This window comes from Phocoena phocoena, chromosome 21 (assembly GCF_963924675.1).
Source record: "Phocoena phocoena chromosome 21, mPhoPho1.1, whole genome shotgun sequence".
Classification (NCBI taxonomy): domain Eukaryota; kingdom Metazoa; phylum Chordata; class Mammalia; order Artiodactyla; family Phocoenidae; genus Phocoena; species Phocoena phocoena.
The window spans coordinates 15,154,911-15,178,326 of NC_089239.1; the positions used below are offsets into that span (position 1 = coordinate 15,154,911).

Sequence of the window (23,416 nt, forward strand, 5' to 3'; positions counted from 1 at the left end):
TTGTTAAAATGCAGATTGCTGAGCCCCACCCCAGGGTTTCTGATTTAGTGGCTCTGGGGTAGGGTCTGAGAATCTGTATTTCTAACAAGTTCCCAGGGGATAGTTTATTATAAAATTAATCAAATGACAGATACTATAAAAGCAGTTTCATTACCATTTTCTATTAAATTAAGATGTTTTAAAATTTAAGACTCATGTATTAAATTTGGAAAATACAGCCTCTCTTACAGTACTGGTAAGAATCTATTTTTGTACATTACTCGGGACCTAGGCAATTTGGCAATTGCTTTTAATAAGAGTCTTATAAATATATGGCCTTTGATCCAGTAATTCTCCTCCCAAGAATTTACCCTAAGGAAAGAGTCAAAGACACAAACCACAGTGTCAAAAGACACAAACCACAGTATGCTAAAACAAAACCAAACTTACATACCCAACAACAGGAAAATGTTACACCACTGGACTAGCATACTGCTACAAAAATCATGTCTTTAAAATGTATTCAAATGAAAAAATGAGCAAAATGAAATGACAAGTAGGAGAAGTAGAAAACTGTAGAGCAAGTCAATTTTATCCTTGTACATATATATTTAGACTTTACCAATTATATTATACAGGGTGTGTTCAGGTCAGGACAAAGGATGAAGTTAGTTTTAAACAGTATGTTATGTTTTTAAATAATATCCTTATTTTATTTTCCTTAAAACTGAGAGAACTCTAAATTTAAAGCAATGTATCTAAATGTTAATCTGAAAAAAAGCATAATAAATATATGAATGTATCTAAAAACTCTGGAAAACCAGGAAAGACAGCATGTTTAGAGTACTTCAACTGAAAACATTGAGTGTACTAGTTGAAATAACTAACAAACTCTTTAAGAAGGAAGTTTTTTAATCTTATGTTTCCTGACTTGAACATTGTTTATGTGGTTTTCTGTTTTACTACATATAGGCTTGCTATGCTATAACAATACATACATGCCATATGATATCTGTACAGAGCTATGTTTTCTGTATAGGAAATAACTGTATTTTCAATAGCAAAATGTTTTTTATCAATTTTTTAATTCACATTTGGAAGACACTTCTTTTCTTCAAACAATCCAGGGACAGAATCACTCTCCCTGATCAATGCTACCACTGCAACTGGAACTCAGAATTCGAAGGCTTTGGCCTCACCTTTGGGGACTTCAAGTCACTCAAGCACGACTGAGAGGGTGTTGCTCTCCCACTGATTATGGAAGATACCCACCTGAGATGCAGCTATTTTCCTAATGCAGGTGAATAGTGCTTTTCACTTCCTAGACAAGGAGGGATGTGGGAAGCTGTGCCTCCCTCTCCTCGCCAGGCCACCTCTTTCTAGAGCTGTGCTGTCCAATGCGGTAGCCACTACTCACATGTGCCTACTAAAATGTAAATTAATTATAAGATTAAACAAAATTTTAAATACAATTCCTTCTACACATGTGGCTGGTAGCTACCATGTTGGACAGCACAGATACAGAGCATTTCCATCAATGCAGAAAGTTCTACTGGACACAGTTGCTCCAGATGTTAAGGGGATTGGATTAGACCTGAAATCTAGCCTAAAAATGGTGGTGGGAGGCAGGGCAGTTGGGCTTCCCCAATACTGTCATCATTAAAATTCAGTAGATTCCTGACCAGGTACTTGACCACACCTCCTTTGTTTAAAAAATTAAGTAAGGGGTCTTGGCCTTCAGACCCTCTCTGCTTTCTCCTCCCCTCTCCAAACTCACTTTTCTCTAACACTAGCGTATGGGTAACAAAACAGAATCCCTTTTGGTCACTCAGCATATACAGTGTAACTTATTCTGAACCTATTAATCCTTGCTATGGCTGAATAAAATCAAACCATGTTGCTACACTTAAGACCAATAAACAGAGAAGCATAAAAATGTTTACCTCTTTTAAGCTTTCCTTACAAAGGGGACAGTATGGTGTGTGATCTAAACAACGCTCAAGACAATTCTTACAGAATGAATGTCCACAAGGGGTTGTTACTGGCTCAAAAAACAACCTGAAATCAACCAAAATACATGTTAGTTTTCACAATAAACTCCATTGGAAAAAGTGAACAAACTAATAATGGAACCATAACACTAATCTCTCTTTACAGTAGAGGAGGAAGAAGGAGGGTCTGGTGGAGGAGGGTCTGGTGGGCAGGAGGGGAGAGAAGGGGCAGTGGTAAATATGAGTATATCCTCCTGAAGCGTATAAAGCTCACCATCCACAGAGGTACCCTGCGCTGGGGGCCTGGAGCTGTACTAACATAACTGCCACTCACATGTGGCTATGGCGCCCTTGAAATGGGGCTGGTCCAAACTGAGATGTGCAGTGCATCTAAAATACACACCAGATTTCAAAGACTTAGTGCAAAATTAATGATGTAAACTATATCATTAATAATTACTCATTCGTTTTTGTACAGATTCTTATTTTATCATCACTTTAAAATCTTAACAAGCTTATAAAAGCCTTACAAAAATAATCCACTAAATTACCACCATTGAATCCTAAAGAAATAGGAGGCTGAATATTCAAACAATATGGAAAAACTAATTTTTCTTACATTATAATTATTTCCTGAAACATGATACTTTGGAAGTTCCTGGAAGTACTGTTAGATGTATAGGTACTTCAGAAATCATCTGGGTCTAATCCCCTCGCCTCACAGATGAAGAAGCCAAGACTCAGAATTAAGGGACTTCCTCAGAAATACCTCTCATCACCCCTGGCCTGGTGTGGACAGTGCCGGGTGCTTTACACCATTCCCTTGCCTCCAGCACAGTTTATGTACCTGGAAAATGTTCTTTTTAAACTATCAGTCTTAGAATTACAAGCATTCTACATAATGGAAATCCTTATCCAATGTTAAGATATATAAACAAGATAGAATCACATACACACAATACACCATTGTATTCTTACCCAAATCTAAAACCATGGAGTCTCAATAATAACATGTAGAGCTTTTATAGTACTTTACAATTCCCCAGATACTTCTTATATTTTAGTCATCTGATTCTTACAAGACTGCAGTTTAGGCTATGCAAACCCTGACCCCACTTTCTAAGTAAGGAAAAGCTAAATAAGGTTCAGAGATTACATTATTTGCCTAAGATGTGAAAGGGAAACCTGGGACTAAAATTCGTATCTTTTGATTTTTAATCCACTGTTCTGTTACTTCACATTGCCTATTATTACAGAGTAGATTACCTTTACTCTGTACTTTATTTACATTAATATAAAATATTCATCTTTTATAAAATTGTACATACTTACCTCATGCAGAGAGAACACTCAAAATCTGAGACATCTATTAATTCTTCTGGGATGTCACCGTAAGTTAATGAAAACGTACAGACTTCATTGGGAGTTTCTATTAAAACAAAGAGATGGGGTTATCTTCTTTAGGAAGAAGTTTGAAGGCCATGCTAAATAAATCAATGTGTTTTATATGAGTGCAGTGAAATTTTTACCTCCCTGTCTTTTCAGCTTATTTCTTCCATCTTCATTTACAATCACATCCTGGTCTAAGAGAGACAGCTTTCTTTTCAGCAGAACACCTTGCTCTTGAACAGAGAGTGAAAGTTCTGAGGACACTCTTTTTAAACAATCCTCTCTGGCAGGCATGTCTGTCGAATTTACAGCCTGTGCTGACCGAGCATGGTTTAGGCTTCCTTTGACAGGCTCTGAAGTGACCTCTGCTATTTCTTCATTCTACAAAAAAAATACAACAAATAAGGGTAACTAACTGTATTTCTTTACTATCCTTATTCTCGCCAGAACCAAACTGAAATTCTGATGTCTTAAAATGTTCATTTTATTGTTCATTTAAACAGCACCAACTTTTAATTCTAAAACCCTGGCAAGTAAGTGATTTTTACCAGTACTTAGATAGCCCTGGACATCAAGCTGGCTTACATCATAATAAGGTTAAAGCAGTTATGCTAATATCATTCCTACTCCAAGGAAACTGAAATAAATACAATGTTCTATATTTTCCAAGAGACTGAAAGTTTTCTGACATTGAATGACCTAAATTTGTGATTAATGAGCATATACTTTACATAAAAGTTTTCAGTATAAAATAAAAGGCCACAGATGAAATCCTTTAATAGGACAACACCTACTAGGTTTAAAGTACCTAAACAGATTGCCCATGATTATCTTTACTCACCCCCTTACCTGCTCTGGGCTAAGTTCACTGGCACAATGAGACTCTTCTATTACTGAAGCAAAACCAAAAGGTTTGTTTTTAATACATGGTAATGAACTCCAGGAAGAGTCCTTCAGGCCTTCTTTTAAGTTTTCAGGTGACAATAAATCACATAAAATCTGTAAGAGAAATATTATAAAGAGTAATGAAAACTATAAAATATTCGGTTGAGGATAATTTAATATAAAGTTACCTAATATTTAAGAATTTGGGGGAAATTTGTAGCAAATAACTTCATATGGAGTATAATCTACAAAAATATCAAATTACTATATCATACACCTAGAACTAATAATATTCTGAGTCAGCTATCCATCAGTTTAAAAGAAAGAAAACTTGTAGCCAACTTTATTTTTAATGAGCAGGGAAGGAACAGGTTAAGTAAAAAGCAGAACTTCCATATTGATTAAAAAGTCTTGCAAAACCAAGGTGTGCCTCAGTGGGGTCAAATCACCTCAAGTAAATGATTCAAAAGGAAGGCACGGGGTGGTGAGTTTGGTAGCCTGAGAAGGTACCCAAGGTAAAGGCTGACGTTTTATTTATTTATTTACTTTAGCCGCACCCCGAGGCATGTGGGATCTTATTAGTTCCCCGACCAGGGATCAACCCATGCCCCCTGCGTTGGAAGCACGGAGTCTTAACCACTGGACCGGCAGGGAAGTCCAAGGTTGACGTTTTAATATGAGGTTTGTAGAAAGAAGAGATCTTAAGAGAAGTGGAAAATATTACCTTTGAACATCAGTGAGTCCTATCCTGTCAAAATAGTTCATGGTTCATCCCAATGTATATTTTAAGGTGGACTTAAGAGTGTTTATGTGAACTTGGACCTTTAACTACTAAACTCTAAAATTCCATGTGTTTACGCTGAATTTAGTTTCTCCCTGAACAAGTGACCTGCACAGTCAGTCACCACTGCCCAGCATTATTTGTGGCACCAAATGGCAGCTGTCCGATATGAGAGGCAGCTGCAGTATCAAAATCTTGGGTGCTTCTCCCAGGAGTATGTCTACAACTCTCAAAGAAACGGGGGTGGTTAAGACGGAGGAAGAACCTGGCTACAAGGAAATGAGAGGGATTCAAATTTGTTTGCTTCTCGCATAAGCTGTGTGTATATGTACAGCAGACGATTTCTTAAAGCTTCAATTTGGAGGTTTGGCTTTTCAGCTGTACTGTCTCTCAATACACAAAACTCAGAGTTTTTCATGAGTCTTTACAATGTAATTAAAAAGGAAATATATACAATGTAAACAAAAGTGTGTGTATCTGTAGGTGCTCAAGCAATACCCCATCTAATGAACAAACATTTTAAAATTTGGGTATGGTTTTACATTTCCTGATTTTAAAAAAAGGTATTAAACACACACCCACCCTAGAACACAGCAACTCCACTCCTAGGTATCTACTGAAGAGATATAAAAACATATGTCCACACAAAATGACTTGTATAAGAATGTCCATAGCATCAACTGGAAACAATCCAAATGAAAATTGCCACTAACTGTGACTATCACAAACTGTGGTGTGTTCATACAATGGGATACTTGGTAAACAATCAAAAAGAAAAAAATTACTGGATGTATCTCAGAAACATTATGCTGAGCAAGAAAAGCCAGACACAGAAGAGTATGTGCTGTATGATTCCACGTATACGAAGCTCTAGAACAGCAAAACGACTGTATGGTGATAGAAATCTGAACGGTAGTTGCCTCTGGAAGCAGGGAGATCGGGGATTTGCTGGAAAGGAGATGAGGGAACTTCCTAGGATGATGGAAATATTCTATATCTTGATTGGGGTGCTGTTACATGACTGTATAATTTCTCAAAACTCACTGAACTGTAAAATCCATGCATTTTATTGTATGTAAATTATACCACAATTTACCAAAAAAAGTACTGAGGAAAAATACATATTTCAAGGCAGTAGGTATTTTGCATTCACCTGACCTTATCAACGAACAAACAAATATTTACAGAAGTATAAGGATATCCAGCAGCATGGAAAATGCAAAATCATAAACCCTTAAAAAGTCTGCAATCTCACCAGGGCAATCACCCTAGCAAAGAGAACAGTCAGAAAACACACAACAGTAAACCATTTTTTGTTAAATCAGTGGGCTAGAACATGCATGCAAACAAACCTTATAGAGGATATAGCAATGTTAGCTGTATTCGTAAGGCACTTGGAATCTGAGAAAAATTTCAAAATTCTCATACTTCAGGGTACATAAGAATCTCCCAAGGTGCTTGTTAAACTATGCCCCAATTCCGGAGATTCTAATTCCAAAGGTCTGTGGTAGGGCCCAGGAATCTCTGTGTTTACCAGGCACCTGAGATGATTCTGAAAAAAAGCCACACTCTGAGAAACACTATGAAGGTAATAAATAATGTGGCATCTTTGGGGGACATCGAGGGGAGCATCTCATGACAGGGCACTGAAATTATATTAGGGTAGATTTCCCCAAAACATTTTTCAAAGACTCTAGTCATCCCAGATGCTCTGTGGGTAAATCTGGCAAAAGCTGAATGCTGTTGTCATGCTAGCAAAGCAAAAACTCTTGACAAAATCCGAAGAAATCTGTTTGGTTCCACCCAGTGTTTTCCAAAGTCATTTGATCGGAGAACCCCCTTCCCTTTTTCCTTTTAATTAACACCTACTGACACATCGCTGAACAAACTTTGGAAAGGGATGTATGCAGTACTGAGAATATTAAGGCAAAACAAATTGAGTGGGGCAATACCACTGGCAACCATGGAAAGCAAGCAAAGTTGAGACCTGAAATGAAAGGCAAAGGAAGCCAATAAAAATTCCTGGGCAGGAACATCACGACAACAGTGTTTAATTAAGGATGATTAGTCTGGCTCCCATGGAACAAACTATTAGAGAACATCTAAATTTAACTAGGCAAAAATAATGCATTTAACTATCTCTGAATGAAATGTTTTGATTTCGGTAAGAATTCAGTATGCTAATAAGTATATAAGCCTGAAAACTACTTGTCAAATTGCTACTGAATTTGACTTATGGACACTCCTTATGTTCTTACCCAAGATTCTAACTGGCATTTGTAAAAAGACCTGTGTCGTAGCCCTACCTTGAAGTATTATAGTTGGTAAACTGATTACCTTTTCTACTTCTAGCTTTGCAGGTGCGAAATCTTCATCAAGCGCTAAGCACTGAAGAAACAGTTGTAAGGCATCACCTAAAAAACCAGCATCATGCAGGACTTTTCCTTTCCTGAAGTAGACCTTCGATAAAAGCACATATACATGACTTTTATGGATGGAATTGTTTTTTAAAAGAATCAGTATCAAGGGGAAAACAAAAAGAAAGTCTGCTTGGAAATACTCATTTTGAAACTCTGACTGACTGAGGAGGCCCAAGCATTCTAAAGGCATATTTACACCCTGCCCTGGAGAGGCACCTACAGGGGAGCTGAGGCCCAGAAAGTGACTTCAAAACCACATTTCTCATTATATCCCTTCAGTGATAAGTCCAGAGGGTTCTTTCTTTTTAACAGTTGTAAAGCTGTCCGTACAATCGTTTTCCCTCTTAACATTCATTGGACTTGTACTAACCAGTCATGCCATCATGGAATTTTGAATCATTTTCCTTATTAATTTATAACTTTCAGAGCATCCTTACTATACTGTCCTCAAAGGCACAGCTTTGAATGGAGGAAAAAGTCACATAAAAAAATGACTTCTAGCTTAAAGAATATATATGGGAGATGGACTAATTTGCCTTGGCAGTTTGATAAAAAGGAGAATTAGTAAACTGATTATATATTATATACATGCCACAAGTCCTTTTTTAAAACAGCATGGGCAAGGCAACCTCCTTTGACCCCATCTACCACAGTTAACCACAGCCTAATCATCCAGTTCCCATCACAATGCCTCAGTCAACTGTTCAGCCACAAGGACCGCTTCTCTTTCCCTTGATAAAACCTCCTCCATTGATAACCAGTTTGGATCCAGCTCTGCAATAGGGCCAGTTGTGTCTCTTTGAGGAAATGCTGTATATTAAAGTCTGTTTTTTTTCTGTGCCTTGAATTCAGGTTGTTCTTTGGTTAGGAGACAAAGGTTTCTTATAGTTTAAAAAACTGTCATGATATTCATCCACTCAAAATATTGACCTTAGATTTCTAGAACTCTATATTTAAAGAATCACCCAATCCATTCCATTATAACTTATAACCATAACTGAATGCATATTCCCTGCAGTTGAAATTTGTAAATGTATGCAAATGTAAGACAGCAATTTTACCTCAGGCCAATTTGGCAGTTGAAAGAGAACTGCATTTAAATCTTCTATGGCTGCTTTAAACTCTCGCAGACCAGCATATGATTCAGCTCTGTAAATTTTCAGAGTCAAGTCGCTGGGCTCTGAAATAAATATACTATGAAGGTTTGATTATTTTTAAAAGATTATTGTATGACCCACAAAATACATCATACTAGATTACGAACTGACTCAGTGATTCTAGTCAGTAACCACCAAAGCAAAGGCAGTGAGTGAACCAAGCACTGTACAGGTGCAACCCACTAGTATGTTACAATTTATAATTTATATCAAATCCTTATGAGTAGATTATTTTAGTGGAGGAAATTATGCTTTTTAAAAAAACTGAAAATATTTTTATAATATGAATAATCATCCCTAAGAAAATGTTTTCTTAAAATAGGTCATTCTGTTAAAATTTAAAAGACTCATGTCTTAGATGTTTAGAAGATTTGCCTTTTTGTGGTAAATCTTACTTTTTTATACCAATTTTGAAATCCTATTTATAAATGACCATATGTGTAATCAATGCACATGGGATCCCATAGTTACAAAGACTGACCAAGGCACGGTCTTAGGAAAGTACACAGTGATCCTGCTTCTGGAGGAAATGGGTTGATAAGACTCAGTTTTTTTAAGAGGAAAAACATTTTTAATTCCTGCCATTAGCAAAAATAGTATTGGACAGTCCCCAGACAGATTTAATTTCAAATATTTCAGGGAAAAAAGCTGTGTTGATAATTTCACTATGTTCTCCATCACTACTTGAGAAACTAAACTAGTATCCAACTGCACTCAAAATTTCAGACAGTTGGTTCATTTATGATACTACAATCAATTACTACAGGTACATAGATTGTAAAACTGAAGTCTAGGCCAGAAACTAATTTTCAGTACATCTACAGATGACATAACTTGAGTCTTCTTTGAAAGCTATTCATCTTTGGAGGCTTCCAAAATTTTGTATGCTTATAAAACAAAGCATTCATTGTGGGAAGGGTGTAAAGACCCATAATGCCTCATTCAAAAAACAAAAACTATAATAAAATAAAACTCATTAATAGCTCCCTGATTTACTCTAGATTTTTTTTTTTAATTATTTATTTTTGGCGGCACTGGGTCTTTGTCGCTGCACGTAGGCTTTCTCTAGATGCAGCGAGCGGGGGCTACTCTTCCTTGCGATGTGAGGGCTTCTCATTGTGGTGGCTTGTCTTGTTGCAGAGCACGGGCTCTAGGCACACGGGCTTCAGTAGCTGTGGATTGCGGGCTCTAGAGTGCAGGCTCAGTAGTTGTGGCGCACAGGCTTAGTTGCTCTGCAGCATGTGGGATCTTCCCGGACCAGGGCTCGAACCTGTGTCCCCTGCATTGGCAGGCAGATTCTTAACCACTGCACCACTAGGGAAGTCCCTACTCTAGTTTTTAAATCATTGCTTTTCTACAGATAAATCTAGATTAAACAATTAAATTAGGCCTTTTTCAGTTGCTGGTACTTGAGAACCCGAATTTTATTGTTCCCTCAGATTTATACCAATGAAAAATTTTCAAGAATAAAATTAATATTTCATGAAAATATTTCTTACTTCCTCAGTAGAAAAAGACACATCTGGCATATTACATGTTTTGTTTCTTAAAGCAATATAATTGTAAATCATTATCTTTGAACAAAAATGCATAGAAACTGAAAGCTCCATGTGATTACTCAATCAAGAATGAAGAGTCCAAGCTAGACCCTGAGAGGGTTTAAAAGATTTTACTTTATCCATGTCTTCGAGGAGCTTACAGTCTCATTAGAAAATTCTATTTTCTTGTGAAATGGCACCATGTGATCCTGATTTCACAAGCACAACTGGAGTTCAGGAAACAGAGCAGTGTGTGCCAGACCAGTCCAAGGAGTAAGCAGTCACTACAGCAGCATCCAAACCCTTGAGCTGGAGAGGACGGTGACCAGGACGTGCACGGCTGGGTGCTTCCAACAGCATTCTTGGGACCCCGCCTGTGCTCCAGCACCTCCAGAGACAGGGGGTTCACGGTCACAACAAGCAGCCCACTCCACACACGGATCCCTCACTGGGCTTTTTATCTTCTCACATATTTTTTACAGCAAGTCCCCACGGCATGACACTTGACACAGTACACATTCGGACCTCGTAACGCACCCTCTGATCAAGGCCTCGCGGCTCAGTGGTGCCCTTTACGCAGCTTCTCTAGGGCAGCACTGAGGGAAGGGGAGGAGGAGACCTCCGCCTTTAAAGCACCCAGTCAATCTACAACGCTTCTCCCCTCTGAGGGAAGCAAGAAAGGACTGTGCCCCTCTCATCTCAACACAGAAGCACTCAGGCTATCCAGACTCCCTGGAAAGCTAGTGTCTACTGGGATTAGAAAAGAGGTGGACCCCATGAAGAGACGAGAAGAGGATCATATTTTAAAACTCCTGCTCCCCAAATCCTCATAGGTCATGTTTTTATTGAGAACTTCAAATGTCAATGGACATTTTGTTTTTTTTTTTTTCAGTACACGGGCCTCTCACTGTTGTGGCCTCTCCCGTGGCAGAGCAAGGCTCTGGAGGCGCAGGCTCAGCGGCCATGGCTCACGGGCCCAGCTGCTCCGCGGCATGTGGGATCTTCCGGGACCTTCCCGGACCGGGGCACGAAGCCGTGTCCCCTGCATTGGCAGGCGGACTCTCAACCACCGCGCCACCAGGGAAGCCCAATGGACTACATTTGAATGACTGTTTGGGTGGGAAAAACCCCACCTCATCAATTGAGTTCACACTCTCCAATATGTTTTAAAAGAGATTAGGGCTACCCCACTTATTTCCTGCAGATCCTTCTTAATTCAAAAAAAGAGCCAAATGCACTAATTGGGGCCCTTCGAATATGCTAAGGATACAGAATGTCTGCCCTCCGTATCCACTTTTGCGAAAAAGGCAACTGAAAAAGAACGCCATCAGCCTGGCATGTGTGTGATTAACTCAGGTGTGAAACAGGCGACAAACATTTACTGTCTGCTTCCTACCTGGCCCTGCCGACGCTGGAATGAACTAGTCACCTCACTGCACAGGCCACCAGGTGGGCCTGCCTCTCAGTCCACAGCTGCAGGTATGCAGTGCCTGGCACATTACAGACTCAGTTTGTTGGAAAAATGAAGAAGTATAAAGGTGGGGTTTGGGCTAAGTGTACTGAGCATGATTTAAATCCCACATCTAATTTTCTCATTCTACCTCCAGGTGCATCAAATTTCCAACAGCCTGCTGTGTTTTTCCTCAAGTTCAGTACACTTCTCACCCCCCACCCCCCAAACAAGGTGTCTGGTCACTATATTCTGTAACACTGACGTCCCAAATCAAACTCTTAACCGTGGTCAATTTTACTTCCTCTAATATTTCCCAAATCCATCCCTGGTCTCTTCCAATCCTACTGCTAACTGCCTTAGTTTTGGCTTCCAGAATATCATTAAGACTATTGTAGCAGCTTGCTCACTGCACCCCCTGCCTCCAGTTTTACCTATATCCCCACCATCCACAGATGAATAGGCATTTAGCACAACATCCCAGTTTCTCCCTGCTTGGGTCCTGCCCATCTCTCCAGCCTTATTTCCCATCATTATGAGCCTCCCAATTGACTCCAACAAGACCTAGCTGCTCACTCAGCCCCATGCATGCCTTTCTACTCACATCTCCTCCTTTCTTCACAGAGCTTCCTCATCATTCTTTGTGAGACCACCTCAAACCAACTCCCCTCAGTCTGGATAACTTTTTCTAATCCAGTAAGACTCGGCTCACCAGTCTCTTCTCCAAGACGCTTTCCTTTGCGTCTAGTGCCACTCAGCATCCCATAAGGATTCAGAGCATGAGCCTGGAAGCCAGACTGCCTGGGTTCAACTTCTGGCTCCTCCACTCACTCGCTGTGAACTGGGGCAAATTGGCAAACCCCTCTGTACCTCAGTTTCCTCAGCTATAAACCTGAGTTTTTGTCCACCTATGGTCAATTAATCTACGACAAAGGAGGCAAGACTATACAATGGAGAAAAGACAGTCTCTTCAATAAATGGTGCTGGGAAAACTGGACAGCTAAATGTAGAGAATGAAATTAGAACACTCTCTAACACCATACACAAAAATGAACTCAAAATGGATGAAAGACCTAAATGTAAGACCTGATACTATAAAACTCTTAGAAGAAAACACAGGCATAACACTGACATAAATTGCAGCAGTATCTTTTTAGATCCACCTCCTAGAGTAATGGAAAAACAAAAATAAGCAAATGGGACCTAATTAAACTCATAAACTTTTGCACAGCAAAGGAAACCATAAACAAAATGAAAAGACAACCCACAGAATGGAAGAAAATATTTGCAAATGAACTGACAAGGAATTAATCTCCAAAATCTAGGAACAGCTCATACAGCTCAATATCAAAAAAACAAGCAACTCTATCAAAAAATGGGCAGAAGATCTCAATAGATGGTTCTCCAGAGAAGACATACAAGTGCCCAGAGGCACATGAAAAGGCTAATTATTAGAGAAATGCAGATGAAAACTACAATGAGATATCACCTCACACCAGTCAGAATGGCCATCATCAAAAAGTCTACAGACAATAAATGCTGGAGAGGATGTGGAGAAAAGGGAACCCTCCTACACTGTTGGTGGGAATGTAAATTGGTACAACCATTATGGAGAACAGTATGGACGTTCCTCAGAAAACTAAAAATAGAATTACCATACCATCCAGCAATCCCACTCCTGGGCATATATTCAGAGAAAACGATACATACACTCCAATGTTCACTGCAGCACTATTTACAACAGCCGGGACAGGGAAGCAACCTAAATGTCCACTGACAGATGAATGAGTAAAGAAGATGTGGTACATACATACAATGGAATACTACTCAGCTATAAAAAAGAATGAAATAGTGCCATTTGCAGCAACATGGATTGACCTAGAGATTATCATACTAAGTGAAGGAAGTCAGAGAAAGACAAATACCATATGATATCACTTATATGTGGAATCTAAAAAAAATGATACAAATGAACTAATTTACAAAACAGAAACTTAGAAATCAGACTTAGAAAGCAAACTTATGGTTACCAAAGGGGAAAGGTGGGGGAGGGATAAATTGGGAGTTTGGGATTGACATATACACACTACTATATTTAAAATAGATAACCAACAAGGACCTACTGTATAACAAAGGGAACTCTACTCAATATTCTATAATACCCTAAATGGGAAAAGAATGTGAAAAAGCATAGATATATGTATAAATGAATCAATTTGCTATACACCTGAAACTAACACATTGTTAATCAACTGTATTCCAATATAAAATAAAAAATTTAAGGCTTCCCTGGTGGCGCAGTGCTTGAGAGTCCGCCTTCCGATGCAGGGGACACGGGTTCATGACCCGGTCCGGGAAGATCCCACATGCCTTGGAGCAGCTAGGCCCGTGAGCCATGGCCGCTGAGCCTGCGCGTCCGGAGCCTGTGCTCCGCAATGGGAGAGGCCACAACAGTGAGAGGCCCGCGTACCGCAAAAAAAAAATAATAATCTACCCCAAAGGGAAGAACTGAACTAATTTTAGGCAGACTTTTTTTTTTTAAACATCTTTATTGGAGTATAGTTGCTTTACAATGTTGTATTAGTTTCTGCTGTATAACAAAGTGAATCAGCTATACGTATATATACGTATATCCCCGTATCCCCTCCCTCTCGCGTCTCCCTCCCACCCTCCCCATCCCACCCCTCTAGGTGGACACAAAGCGCCAAGCTGATCTCCCCGTGCGATGCACTAAGCACACTTCTTTAAGGCAAAAATATACACAAAGAAGCAAGGGCAAGAATTTAAGTTACGTGAGATGATTTTTTTTTCAGCTAATACAGTTATTTGATAACAACAACAAACTATGTACTGTTCTAAATAATTTACAACCTTCAGAACAATCCTATGTGGGTATAACATTGTCCATATTTTTATAGATAAAGAAACAGTACAGAGAGTTTAAGTAATTTGCCCCCAAGATCAAACAGCTCGTAAGTGGTGGATTCTAGATGCTACCTCCAAGCTGCCTGGCTCCAGAGTTCTATGCTAATAACAGGGGAGAGAGGGAGAGAGGGGAGGGGGGGAGGGAGGGAGGGAGGGAGGGAGAGAGAGAGAGGGAGGGAGGAGAGAGAGGGGGAGAGGGAGGGAGGGAGAGGGAAGGAGGGATGGAGGGAGGGGGGAGAGAGGGAGAGGGAGAGGGAGAGGGAGAGGGAGGGAAGTAGGGAGGGAGAGAGAGGGAAGGAGGGATGGAGGGAGAGGGGGAGAGAGGGAGGGAGGGAGAGAGGGGGAGGGGGGAGAGAGAGTTAATGTGTGCAAAGTACTTAGAACAGGGCTTGGTATATTTTAAGCACTATTTTAAGTGTTTGCTATTATGATTGTGTTCCTTTACTGTTTGTGAGCAGCATTCATTTAATTTTAAAAATCTGTTTTTGAGCTCCCTCCATTATTTACTGTCTCTGTATCCTTTGATAAATGTTTGCTGAACCAGGGGAAATTCATTAAAATCTGTCCCCTTGAGCTCCTCAATTCATGCCCTCATTTTCTCTTCTCTTCAACCCAGTAATATTGTGAGTCATTAGGCAAATAAAAAGACTGAAATAAAATTCTGCTACAATGAGGAAACTAGTTTTAAGTTGACCAAGGTCCCACATGGGCTGTGGAGGGAGAGTTCTCCAGAGTGCTGACTCTTCATCTGTTTTCCAGTACGTGATGGGTAGTAATAGGACTGTACACATCATTTATTTCATCTTCAAGAAACTTGTTTTGAATAACAGAAGTTATAAAATATTTAAACTTTGAAAAATACAGAAAATTAAGAATTAAAAATCCTTTTCCCACCACAAAGAAATTTATTAAAATCTGTCCCCTAAAGTTCCTCAATTCTTGCTCTCATGAATTGAGAAATAACCAGTATTGGCATATAACCTGTACTTTTTATGTTTGTGTAGATTACATTTTTAATGTACAGTTTTATAAAATATACCATATATACTGTGTATAATCTGCTTTTTCTGTCAATGTAATTATATCCACAAGATTTTTAATGGTTGCAAACTATTCCACTATGTATACCATCTATTTGAAAATTCCCTATTACTTCTAATTTTTGCTAATATAAAAATTCATTACTATATAGTTCTTTGCTATACTGCAATGAACATATATCTGTAAGCTTTTACATATCAGTTTATTTCCTTATTTTCTATAAAGTTGAGTGACTGTGTAGAAAGTTATATAGATATACAGTCCTCAATACATTCTGCTCACCCTTCTTTTATAAAACTTTATTTTACACGCCCAGAAGCTGTGTATTTGTTTCCTAGGAAAACACAAATGAAAATAGCATTTTTTTTTTTAAGCATCTTTATTTGGAGTATAATTGCTTTACAATGGTGTGTTAGTTTCTGCTTTATAACAAAGTGAATCAGTTATACATATACATATGTTCCCATATCTCTTCCCTCTTGCGTCTCCCTCCCACCCTCCCTATCCCACCCCTCTAGGTGGTCACAAAGCACCGAGCTGATCTCCCTGTGCTATGGGGCTGCTTCCCACTAGCTATCTATTTTACGTTTGGTAGTGTATATATGTCCATGCCACCCAGCATCATTATTTTTATGTGCATTTTTTCAGTGAGTTTGACCTTTAAAACTATTTATTGGCTATTTGGATTGTTCATGTGTAAGTATTCCTCTCGAGTGTCTTTTTTCTTAGATATTTATATGTTGAGCTGTTTCAGGAATTCCAATGGCTAACTGAAATACCAAATTTCTTTGCTTCTATTTCTTTGTCACGTTCAGTAAGGTAGAACTTGGTTATCACAGTTAAACTAAGAGCTGCCAATTGACAAGTTGTTAGTGATTGATTAATAAAGTCCAGGAATAGTAGTCTGGCATACTAATTAAAATCATAACCATTGGATTCAGAAGATCTGGCTCCAGATCCACTTTGGACAGTTTACCTAACTCTCTGAACCTCAGTCTCCTCACCTATAAAATGCTGGCAATACCTACATCTTGACTGTTTTGTGGACGAAATAAGATAGTGCATGTTAACGGCTAACATAGTGCCTGGCACAAGAGTGTTCAATAAATAAGTTACTGTCAATATTACAAAATATTTCAAAACAAGTCAATTGATAAAGAAATGAGATTAGCTCTTGATACAAGGTATTAGAAAAGTATTTTCTATCTCTTTTACCCAAATAAACCTTAGCTGGATGAGAAATATCTTTAGGGATCAGTAACGCAGGTTGGACAAAAGGAGGGGAATCAAAAAAGAAAAAAGAAAATGATGATCTTATCCTACCAAAGAAAGAGAAAAAAACTGAACAGAAACTTCTGCCTTACATTTTAGAGTTCTCTTAAGTCATTCACCTTCTACAGTTAAACCTAACAATTTTGAAAAGTATCTTTACAATGTAAGAGGCAGAATACTATACAAATTTGTTAAAAATTACACTTGAATATATCTAAACCTCTTAGAAATATTCCACTAAATAGAAAAACAATTCTGAATAAACCAAAGGTTAATATAAAAATAATGAGAAATGTATAATAACTGAGTTTTGATAAATCTTTCATCATTTGATGAATTAAAAAAAGTAAAAACATGGAAATTATTTAAAACACAGCACTTAAGAGTTATTTATATACCCCCTTTTCAACTGTAACAATAAGAATAAGCTGTTATAACTGATCTTTATAGTAACCCTGAGGCACTGCAAAAATCCTTCAAGTGACTTCTGAATTAAAGGAAAGATGAATCACAGATATACTGGATATAGGCTCAGTTTGTTAGAAATCAGTTAAGCAATAAGCCCCTTTCCTGGTGATTTTCAATACTGTAAATACCAATTTGCTGCAATTTTAAAAGAAACAAGAAATACAAACTTTATAAGGACAGGGACTTGATTTTGCTCACCTCTGTATTTCCAGCATCTAAAACAATGCCTAGTATGCAGTAAGCACTGAATAAATACTCGTTAAATTAATAGCAAGAACACCTAAGATTTATGTTTTATATGCTAATTTTTAAAATCAACTTCAGTCTTAGAAGCAATATTCACATGCCCAATTTCTGCTTTCAGTTGCAACTCAGTTGCTTGCTTGCCTTTAAAAAGTCACTTAAAATTCTTGGAGCTCTTTTCTTCAGTTCTAATTTGGTTACTTATTTGCCTTAAAAAAAGTCACTTAAAATTCTTGGAGCTCTTTAATCTGTGAATTAGGAGTACTAATACATGCTCTCCTATCTCACATGATCTTTTGTAAGAATCAGTTAAGATAATGGAAGTGAAAATACTCAGTGAAGTATAAAGCACCATATAAATGTCAATGTTTACTGTTTCAGGTACTTTGCAGAATAAGTTAGGGCATATATAAGTTTACTGATGAATTAAATTCAAATCTCTTCATGTTAACCTAGTTGACTAAGATATTAAAAACCCTTTACATTTTCTTTAAATGTATTCAGTATCTACCTATAATTTGACTTACCTTTTTATAACGAAAGCCCTGCAATGTCTATATTTTATTGATGTATGCTAAAATGTTACTACTAATTAACATATGCAGGCGAGAATCAGGATTTAACCCTCACTCTGGTAATATTAATGTGGTAGAGAGAAAAGAGCAGGACTTGACATTATAAGATTTAGATTTCAATTTTAGCTAAATCACCTTCTTGCTGGAGCACAAATTTTACATTTTAAAAATATTTTAATTTTTACTGAGTATTTATCCATCAGGCACCATTCAAAGCACTTCACCTGTTTTGACTCTTAATTCTCACAACAGCCCTAGGCTGTTGTTATGGTTGCTATCTTTCTATGAGGTAGACACTATTTTCACTTTTCAGATAAGGAAAGCAAAACAGGGAGGTCAGACACAGGCCCAAGGCCAGAGAGCAGGTGGATGCCGAGCTGTGATTCAAACCCAGGTCATCAGACACCAGCATGCACAGCTCTTAACTACTAGGCTGTACTGCATTCTCTAACCCTATGTGTCTCAATTTCCCTCTGAGGATAATGGTACTCCACAGCATTCTTTATGACAATGAAATGACAAAGAATTTAAAAATACTTGGTAATAGTCAAGGACCACATAATTAATATTCAAAACAAAACTTTCCTTCTCCAAGTATTTCAAATAAAATATTCTCCTCCTTACGACTTTTATTTTTTTTTAACCAGTTCAAACTGTAAATTATACTGTTCTGTTGGTGTTCTTTTGCGGGGGAGAATGGCACGTCAGTGTAAAAATTCATTAAAAATAAAAGGAAGAGGGACTTCCCTGGTGGCACAGTGGTTAAGAATCCACCTGCCAATGCAGGGGACACGGGTTTGATCCCTGGTCCGGGAAGATCCCACATGCCGTGGAGCAACTAAGCCCGTGTGCCACAACCACTGAAGCCCACAACTACTGAAGCCCGCACGCCTAGAGCCAATGCTTCGCAAGAGAAGCCACTGCAATGAGAAGCCGGCGCACCACAGTGAAGAGTTAGCCTCTGTTTGCCGCAACTAGAGAAAGCCTGCGTGCAGCAACGAAGACCCAACACAGCCAAAAATAATAAAAACAAAAAGGGAAAAAATCTTTATTGAAAAAAAATAAAAGAGAGCACAGCAAAGTTGCATTATTTCAAAAGACTCTTAAGTATAAAGGTTCAATGCAGAAAAGACTTACATAATCTCCTTGAATACTAAAAAGACAAAGTTATGAAACATCTGAGAGTTAATACCAAAAGATCAATGGATTAAATGTTATCTAAATATATTTCAGTTCAACAGAAACTTATGTAATCTCAATGGGAACGTTCTGATTTTGGCAAAGGTTTTCTAACTTTCCTTTCTTGTTGACAGGGATTAAATTTGGATGTGTGTGGGCTAACTGTAGACTAGATTATTTTTTCTAGTTAATAGTATTTGTTTCATTGTAACAATTATACGAAGAAATTATAGTGAAGGTCTTTTTCCATTGTTAACAATAATGAAAGTATCTTAAGTAACTACAGCTGTATAATTATATAAATACATTTCAAATGCCTGGCTCTCAAAAATTTAAAGCTTAACTCTACAAATACATTTATAACTCTACTAAACCTTTTTTATTTATGCCCATAAACTGTTAAACACATAATATCTGTACTTTACCAACTATAATTTGTTAGCTCTAAGATTTTTTCCCTCCTATTTTGCACTAAAAATTCAAAGGATGAAAAAAGTTATCCTCATTAGTACCATTCAGACACATTTTTGATTATGGAATTAATGATTTCTGAAAGACCTAAAAATGAGGGGAAAACAGACTGATGAGGTGAAAGTCAGGAGACTTGGGTTCTAGTCCTGCAAAAGTAGAATTAAGCAGCTGAGTGGACAGAATTCCCACATGCAGGCTATGCAAACTGAAAAAAGGAGAAAGAATAGATCTTTCAGTCTTTTTCTGTTAAAAATAATATCCTCAACCCCAGGCCCCAAATCTTCTTTAATTAAAAGATTATTGGTCATAGAACATTAAGCTAAATCTTAATTAGTAAATGTACTCCATGTTCTTCCATGGATTAGGACCTGAGTTCTTACGAAATGCCTAATTTAAGAGGTCAAACCACTAAATCAGTGGGAGTTAATACTGAACAGGGCTGTCAGTAAGTTTCATCCTTTATTTTACACTAGTGACAAAAAAATTCCTTGGAAATTTATGTTAAACATTTTCATTGGATGAGTTATACCGGTAGGATGAACCCTGGTCCAACATTTAGGAGGAATGGAGGACATGGTGTTGCCTCCACAATGAGCTGGCTGTGTGTGACTGTGGACAAGTCATTTCACTGCTGCAGCTTCTGCTTCATTTAAAAAATGAGGACCAGGCTTCCTTGGTGGCACAGTGGTTAAGAATCCACCTACCAATGCAGGGGACACGGGTTCGAGCCCTGGTCCGGGAAGATCCCACATGCCGCGGAGCAACCAAACCCGTGTACCACAACTACTGAGCCTGAGCTCTAGAGCCCGCGAGCCACAACTACTGAGCCCACGTGCCACAACTACTGAAGCCCGCGCGCCTAGAGCTGGTGCTCCACAACGAGAAGCCACCGCAGTGAGAAGCCCGCGCACCGCAGCGAGGAGTGGCCCCCGCTCGCCGCAACTAGAGAAAGCCCGCGCGCAGCAACAAAGACCCAGTGCAGCCAAAAATAAATAAATTAATTAAAAAAAAAAAAAAAAAAAGGAGGACCATGTCCTGGATGGTCTGTACTTCACCATTCATACTCTCTTCACCCAGAGAGGCTGAGTTGTATTGGAATTTTGCATTCCAAATAGTTCTCTTTTGTTTTGGATCTATCATTCTATTTTATAACTGCTACTCCCCATAAAGATACTGAAAATATGCCAAGTTTGTGCTTTGAACTCTAAAGGTATTAAACAGCTCAACACAGTTAACTAGCTCAAAGTGACTGGGCACTTAGTGTAAAAGACCTACAACAAGATACTTTCAGTTACAGTTTATAAATGCACCTCATACTTAGCATCAGTTTATATTCTGGAAGTCTATTTTCTTGGGGATTATTTCCCCAAGTGTTATTCCATGCCTGTATAGACCTTAGTCTTGAAATATGCTTACTTAACACAAGGCTTAACAGTGACAAAATTGACATTTGGGGCCTGATCTTTGTGTGGGAGATTGTCCCGTGCATCGCCGGATGTTGAGCAGCATCCCCGGCCTCTACCCACTAGATGTACCAGCACCACTCCCACATGGGGTGGCAACCAAAAATCTCCCTAGATACTGTCCCAGATAATGTCCCCTGGGGCTGGGGGGCGGGCAGTAAAATCCCCCTGGTAGAAAACCACCGAATTAAAGAACAACTCTTAATTTTACACAGCGAACTAACTCCGGCAATGTCCCTTTCCACAGCCCAAAAAGAAAAGTGCTAGCCTAAGTTAGGAGGCCGAAACTGCTTCTTGGAGGCGAAGAAACAGACAAAAGATCTTCAAGGCCTTTTCCCCACAGCTTGATCAAGAGTGGAAAGGGAAACAAGCGTGGCAACGAACTCGATCAGAGGCTGACTCTTTATCTTTACCGTGAACTAGGTGTTTTCGAAAGTAAGCACACGTGTGCTTCTGAAATAAGCACGCCCTGACACACACGGGGAAATCATCAAGAGGAAGCAGGGCGGCAGGCATTTTCAGCTAAGACTGGAACAACCCGGAGCACCTCCGCAGCCCGGCGGCCCACGGGGCCTCCGGGTGCGGGGTGCGGGCGCCGAGCTCCTGCCACGCCCACCGGACGTCACACGTTACACAACGCCCCCCGCCCCCCGCTTATGCAATTCTGCCTCCAGCGGTTTCCAATTGCCCCGGTGACTTTTGTGGGAGACCAAGGTATACGTTGCACACCCAGCCTCGTCTGGGGATCCTCTCCCCGCCCCGGCTGGCGTCTCCCCGTGGCGGACCCGGCCCGGCCCGAGCGGCCAATTACCGGAAAGAGCGCGGCAGGAAGAGAACAGCCGCTCAGGCTCGCCCAACTCCCTCCCCATCCCGCGCTCGGGCGGCCTCGCCCGGCCACCCGCGCCGCGCCGCGCCGCTCCGCTCCGGGCGCGCCCGCCACAGCGCCAGGCCGCAGCGGAGGGAACCCCGCGCCGCGTCACAGTCGGCTCGAGGGCGATCCCCACTGTGACCGAAGCACCCTGGGGCGCCGCCCCCTCCCACACCCTCCAGGACCCCAGACCCGACCCGCGAGCGGCAGCCGGCCTCGGGAAGCCTCCCGGGGGCGTAGACGAGTTCGTGGCCGCCCGCCCGTCGGGGAAAGGAGGGTGGGGTCGCGGGGCCCGCGCGGTCACCTGTTCGCAGCTCCTCGCAGGCGGCGGCCAGGGCCTCCCGGTAGCGCCCCTGGTGCAGCAGCTCCCCGAGACGCCCGGCCGCCCGGGCTCTCTCCCGCTCGCCCGGGAACCACTTTTCGGCCAGGTGGTTGAGAACGACGCTGGTCCTGAAGCCCGAGGCAGCGATGGCGGCGGCCAGAGGCGGCGGCCGCGGGGAGGTCCCCTCAGCATCAGCGGCCGCGGCGGGCGGCAGCCGGTCCCGGCAGAGGCGGCAGCGGGCGCGGAGCTCTCTCCGCAGGCAGCGGCGGCAGTAGCTGTGGCCACAGGCCACGGTCACCGGCTCGCTCAGGAAGCCCCGGCAGCCCAGGCAGCTGAGCAGCCCGCCGGCGCCGGGGTGGGCGCCCTCCGCCGGGGTCGCGCTCCAGCCCAGCCCGTGGCGGAGCCGGTAGTTGAACACCAGGCAGTCCACCAGGGTACCGAGGCACTCGGGCCTGACCGGGGCCCCGCGGCGCAGCGCCGCCGCGTACGCCTCCAGCGCTCCCTTCAGGTGGCCGCCCAGCGCCAGCAGCTCGCCCCGGCGGAGCAGCAGCTCCCAGCGCTCCGACTCCGCGGCCGCGCGCTCCAGCCGGTCGCCGCCGCCGCCCACTTCCCAGAACCGGCCCCGGCTCCGCGGACGGAGATCCGCCTCCTGGCTCTCTCCCTGGGAGCTCCTCGCTACGACCGGAGAAGACATGGCCCGCAAAGGATTGCTCCTCCGCCGCCGCCGCCACGGTCCCGGAGCCTCCGGGGCGCGCGGCTCCGCACGCGGCCCGCGAGCAGGGGGGCGTGGCGCGCGGACACAGCGGGGCGGCGCGCGCCCGGGAAGCCCCGGGGGCGGGGCCTGGCGGGCGCGGGCGGGGCGGGACCGGGCTGCGCGGAGGCGCCCGGGACTCCCCCACACTCTCCCCCCCCAACCCCCGCCCCGCGACCGGGTCCCCGAGGAGCCTACCGCCTGTCCAGCCCCTCCCGAAGCCCCTCCTGGCGGGAGACGCGAGGTCA

General features: G+C 41.3%; 1 protein-coding gene across 2 annotated transcripts in view; it reads right to left on the bottom strand.

Annotated features, from left to right (window-relative positions):
- The window catches only part of LONRF1 (LON peptidase N-terminal domain and ring finger 1), a 44,105-nt gene extending 20,994 nt beyond the window's left edge, over positions 1 to 23,111 (bottom strand). Inside the window, exons 1-7 of one of the 2 annotated variants that reach the window (XM_065899946.1) lie at positions 22,400 to 23,111; positions 8,507 to 8,625; positions 7,363 to 7,485; positions 4,209 to 4,358; positions 3,500 to 3,740; positions 3,303 to 3,366; positions 1,923 to 2,037 (exon numbers count right to left, since the gene is read on the bottom strand). In XM_065899946.1, the coding sequence (XP_065756018.1) occupies positions 1,923 to 2,037; positions 3,303 to 3,366; positions 3,500 to 3,740; positions 4,209 to 4,358; positions 7,363 to 7,485; positions 8,507 to 8,625; positions 22,400 to 23,111 (1,524 nt within the window). Of the gene's footprint in view, positions 1 to 1,922; positions 2,038 to 3,302; positions 3,400 to 3,499; positions 3,741 to 4,208; positions 4,359 to 7,362; positions 7,486 to 8,506; positions 8,626 to 22,399 lie in introns of both variants that reach the window. The other variant, XM_065899945.1, reaches the window with a different exon arrangement.
- Positions 23,112 to 23,416: the final 305 nt, after the last annotated feature.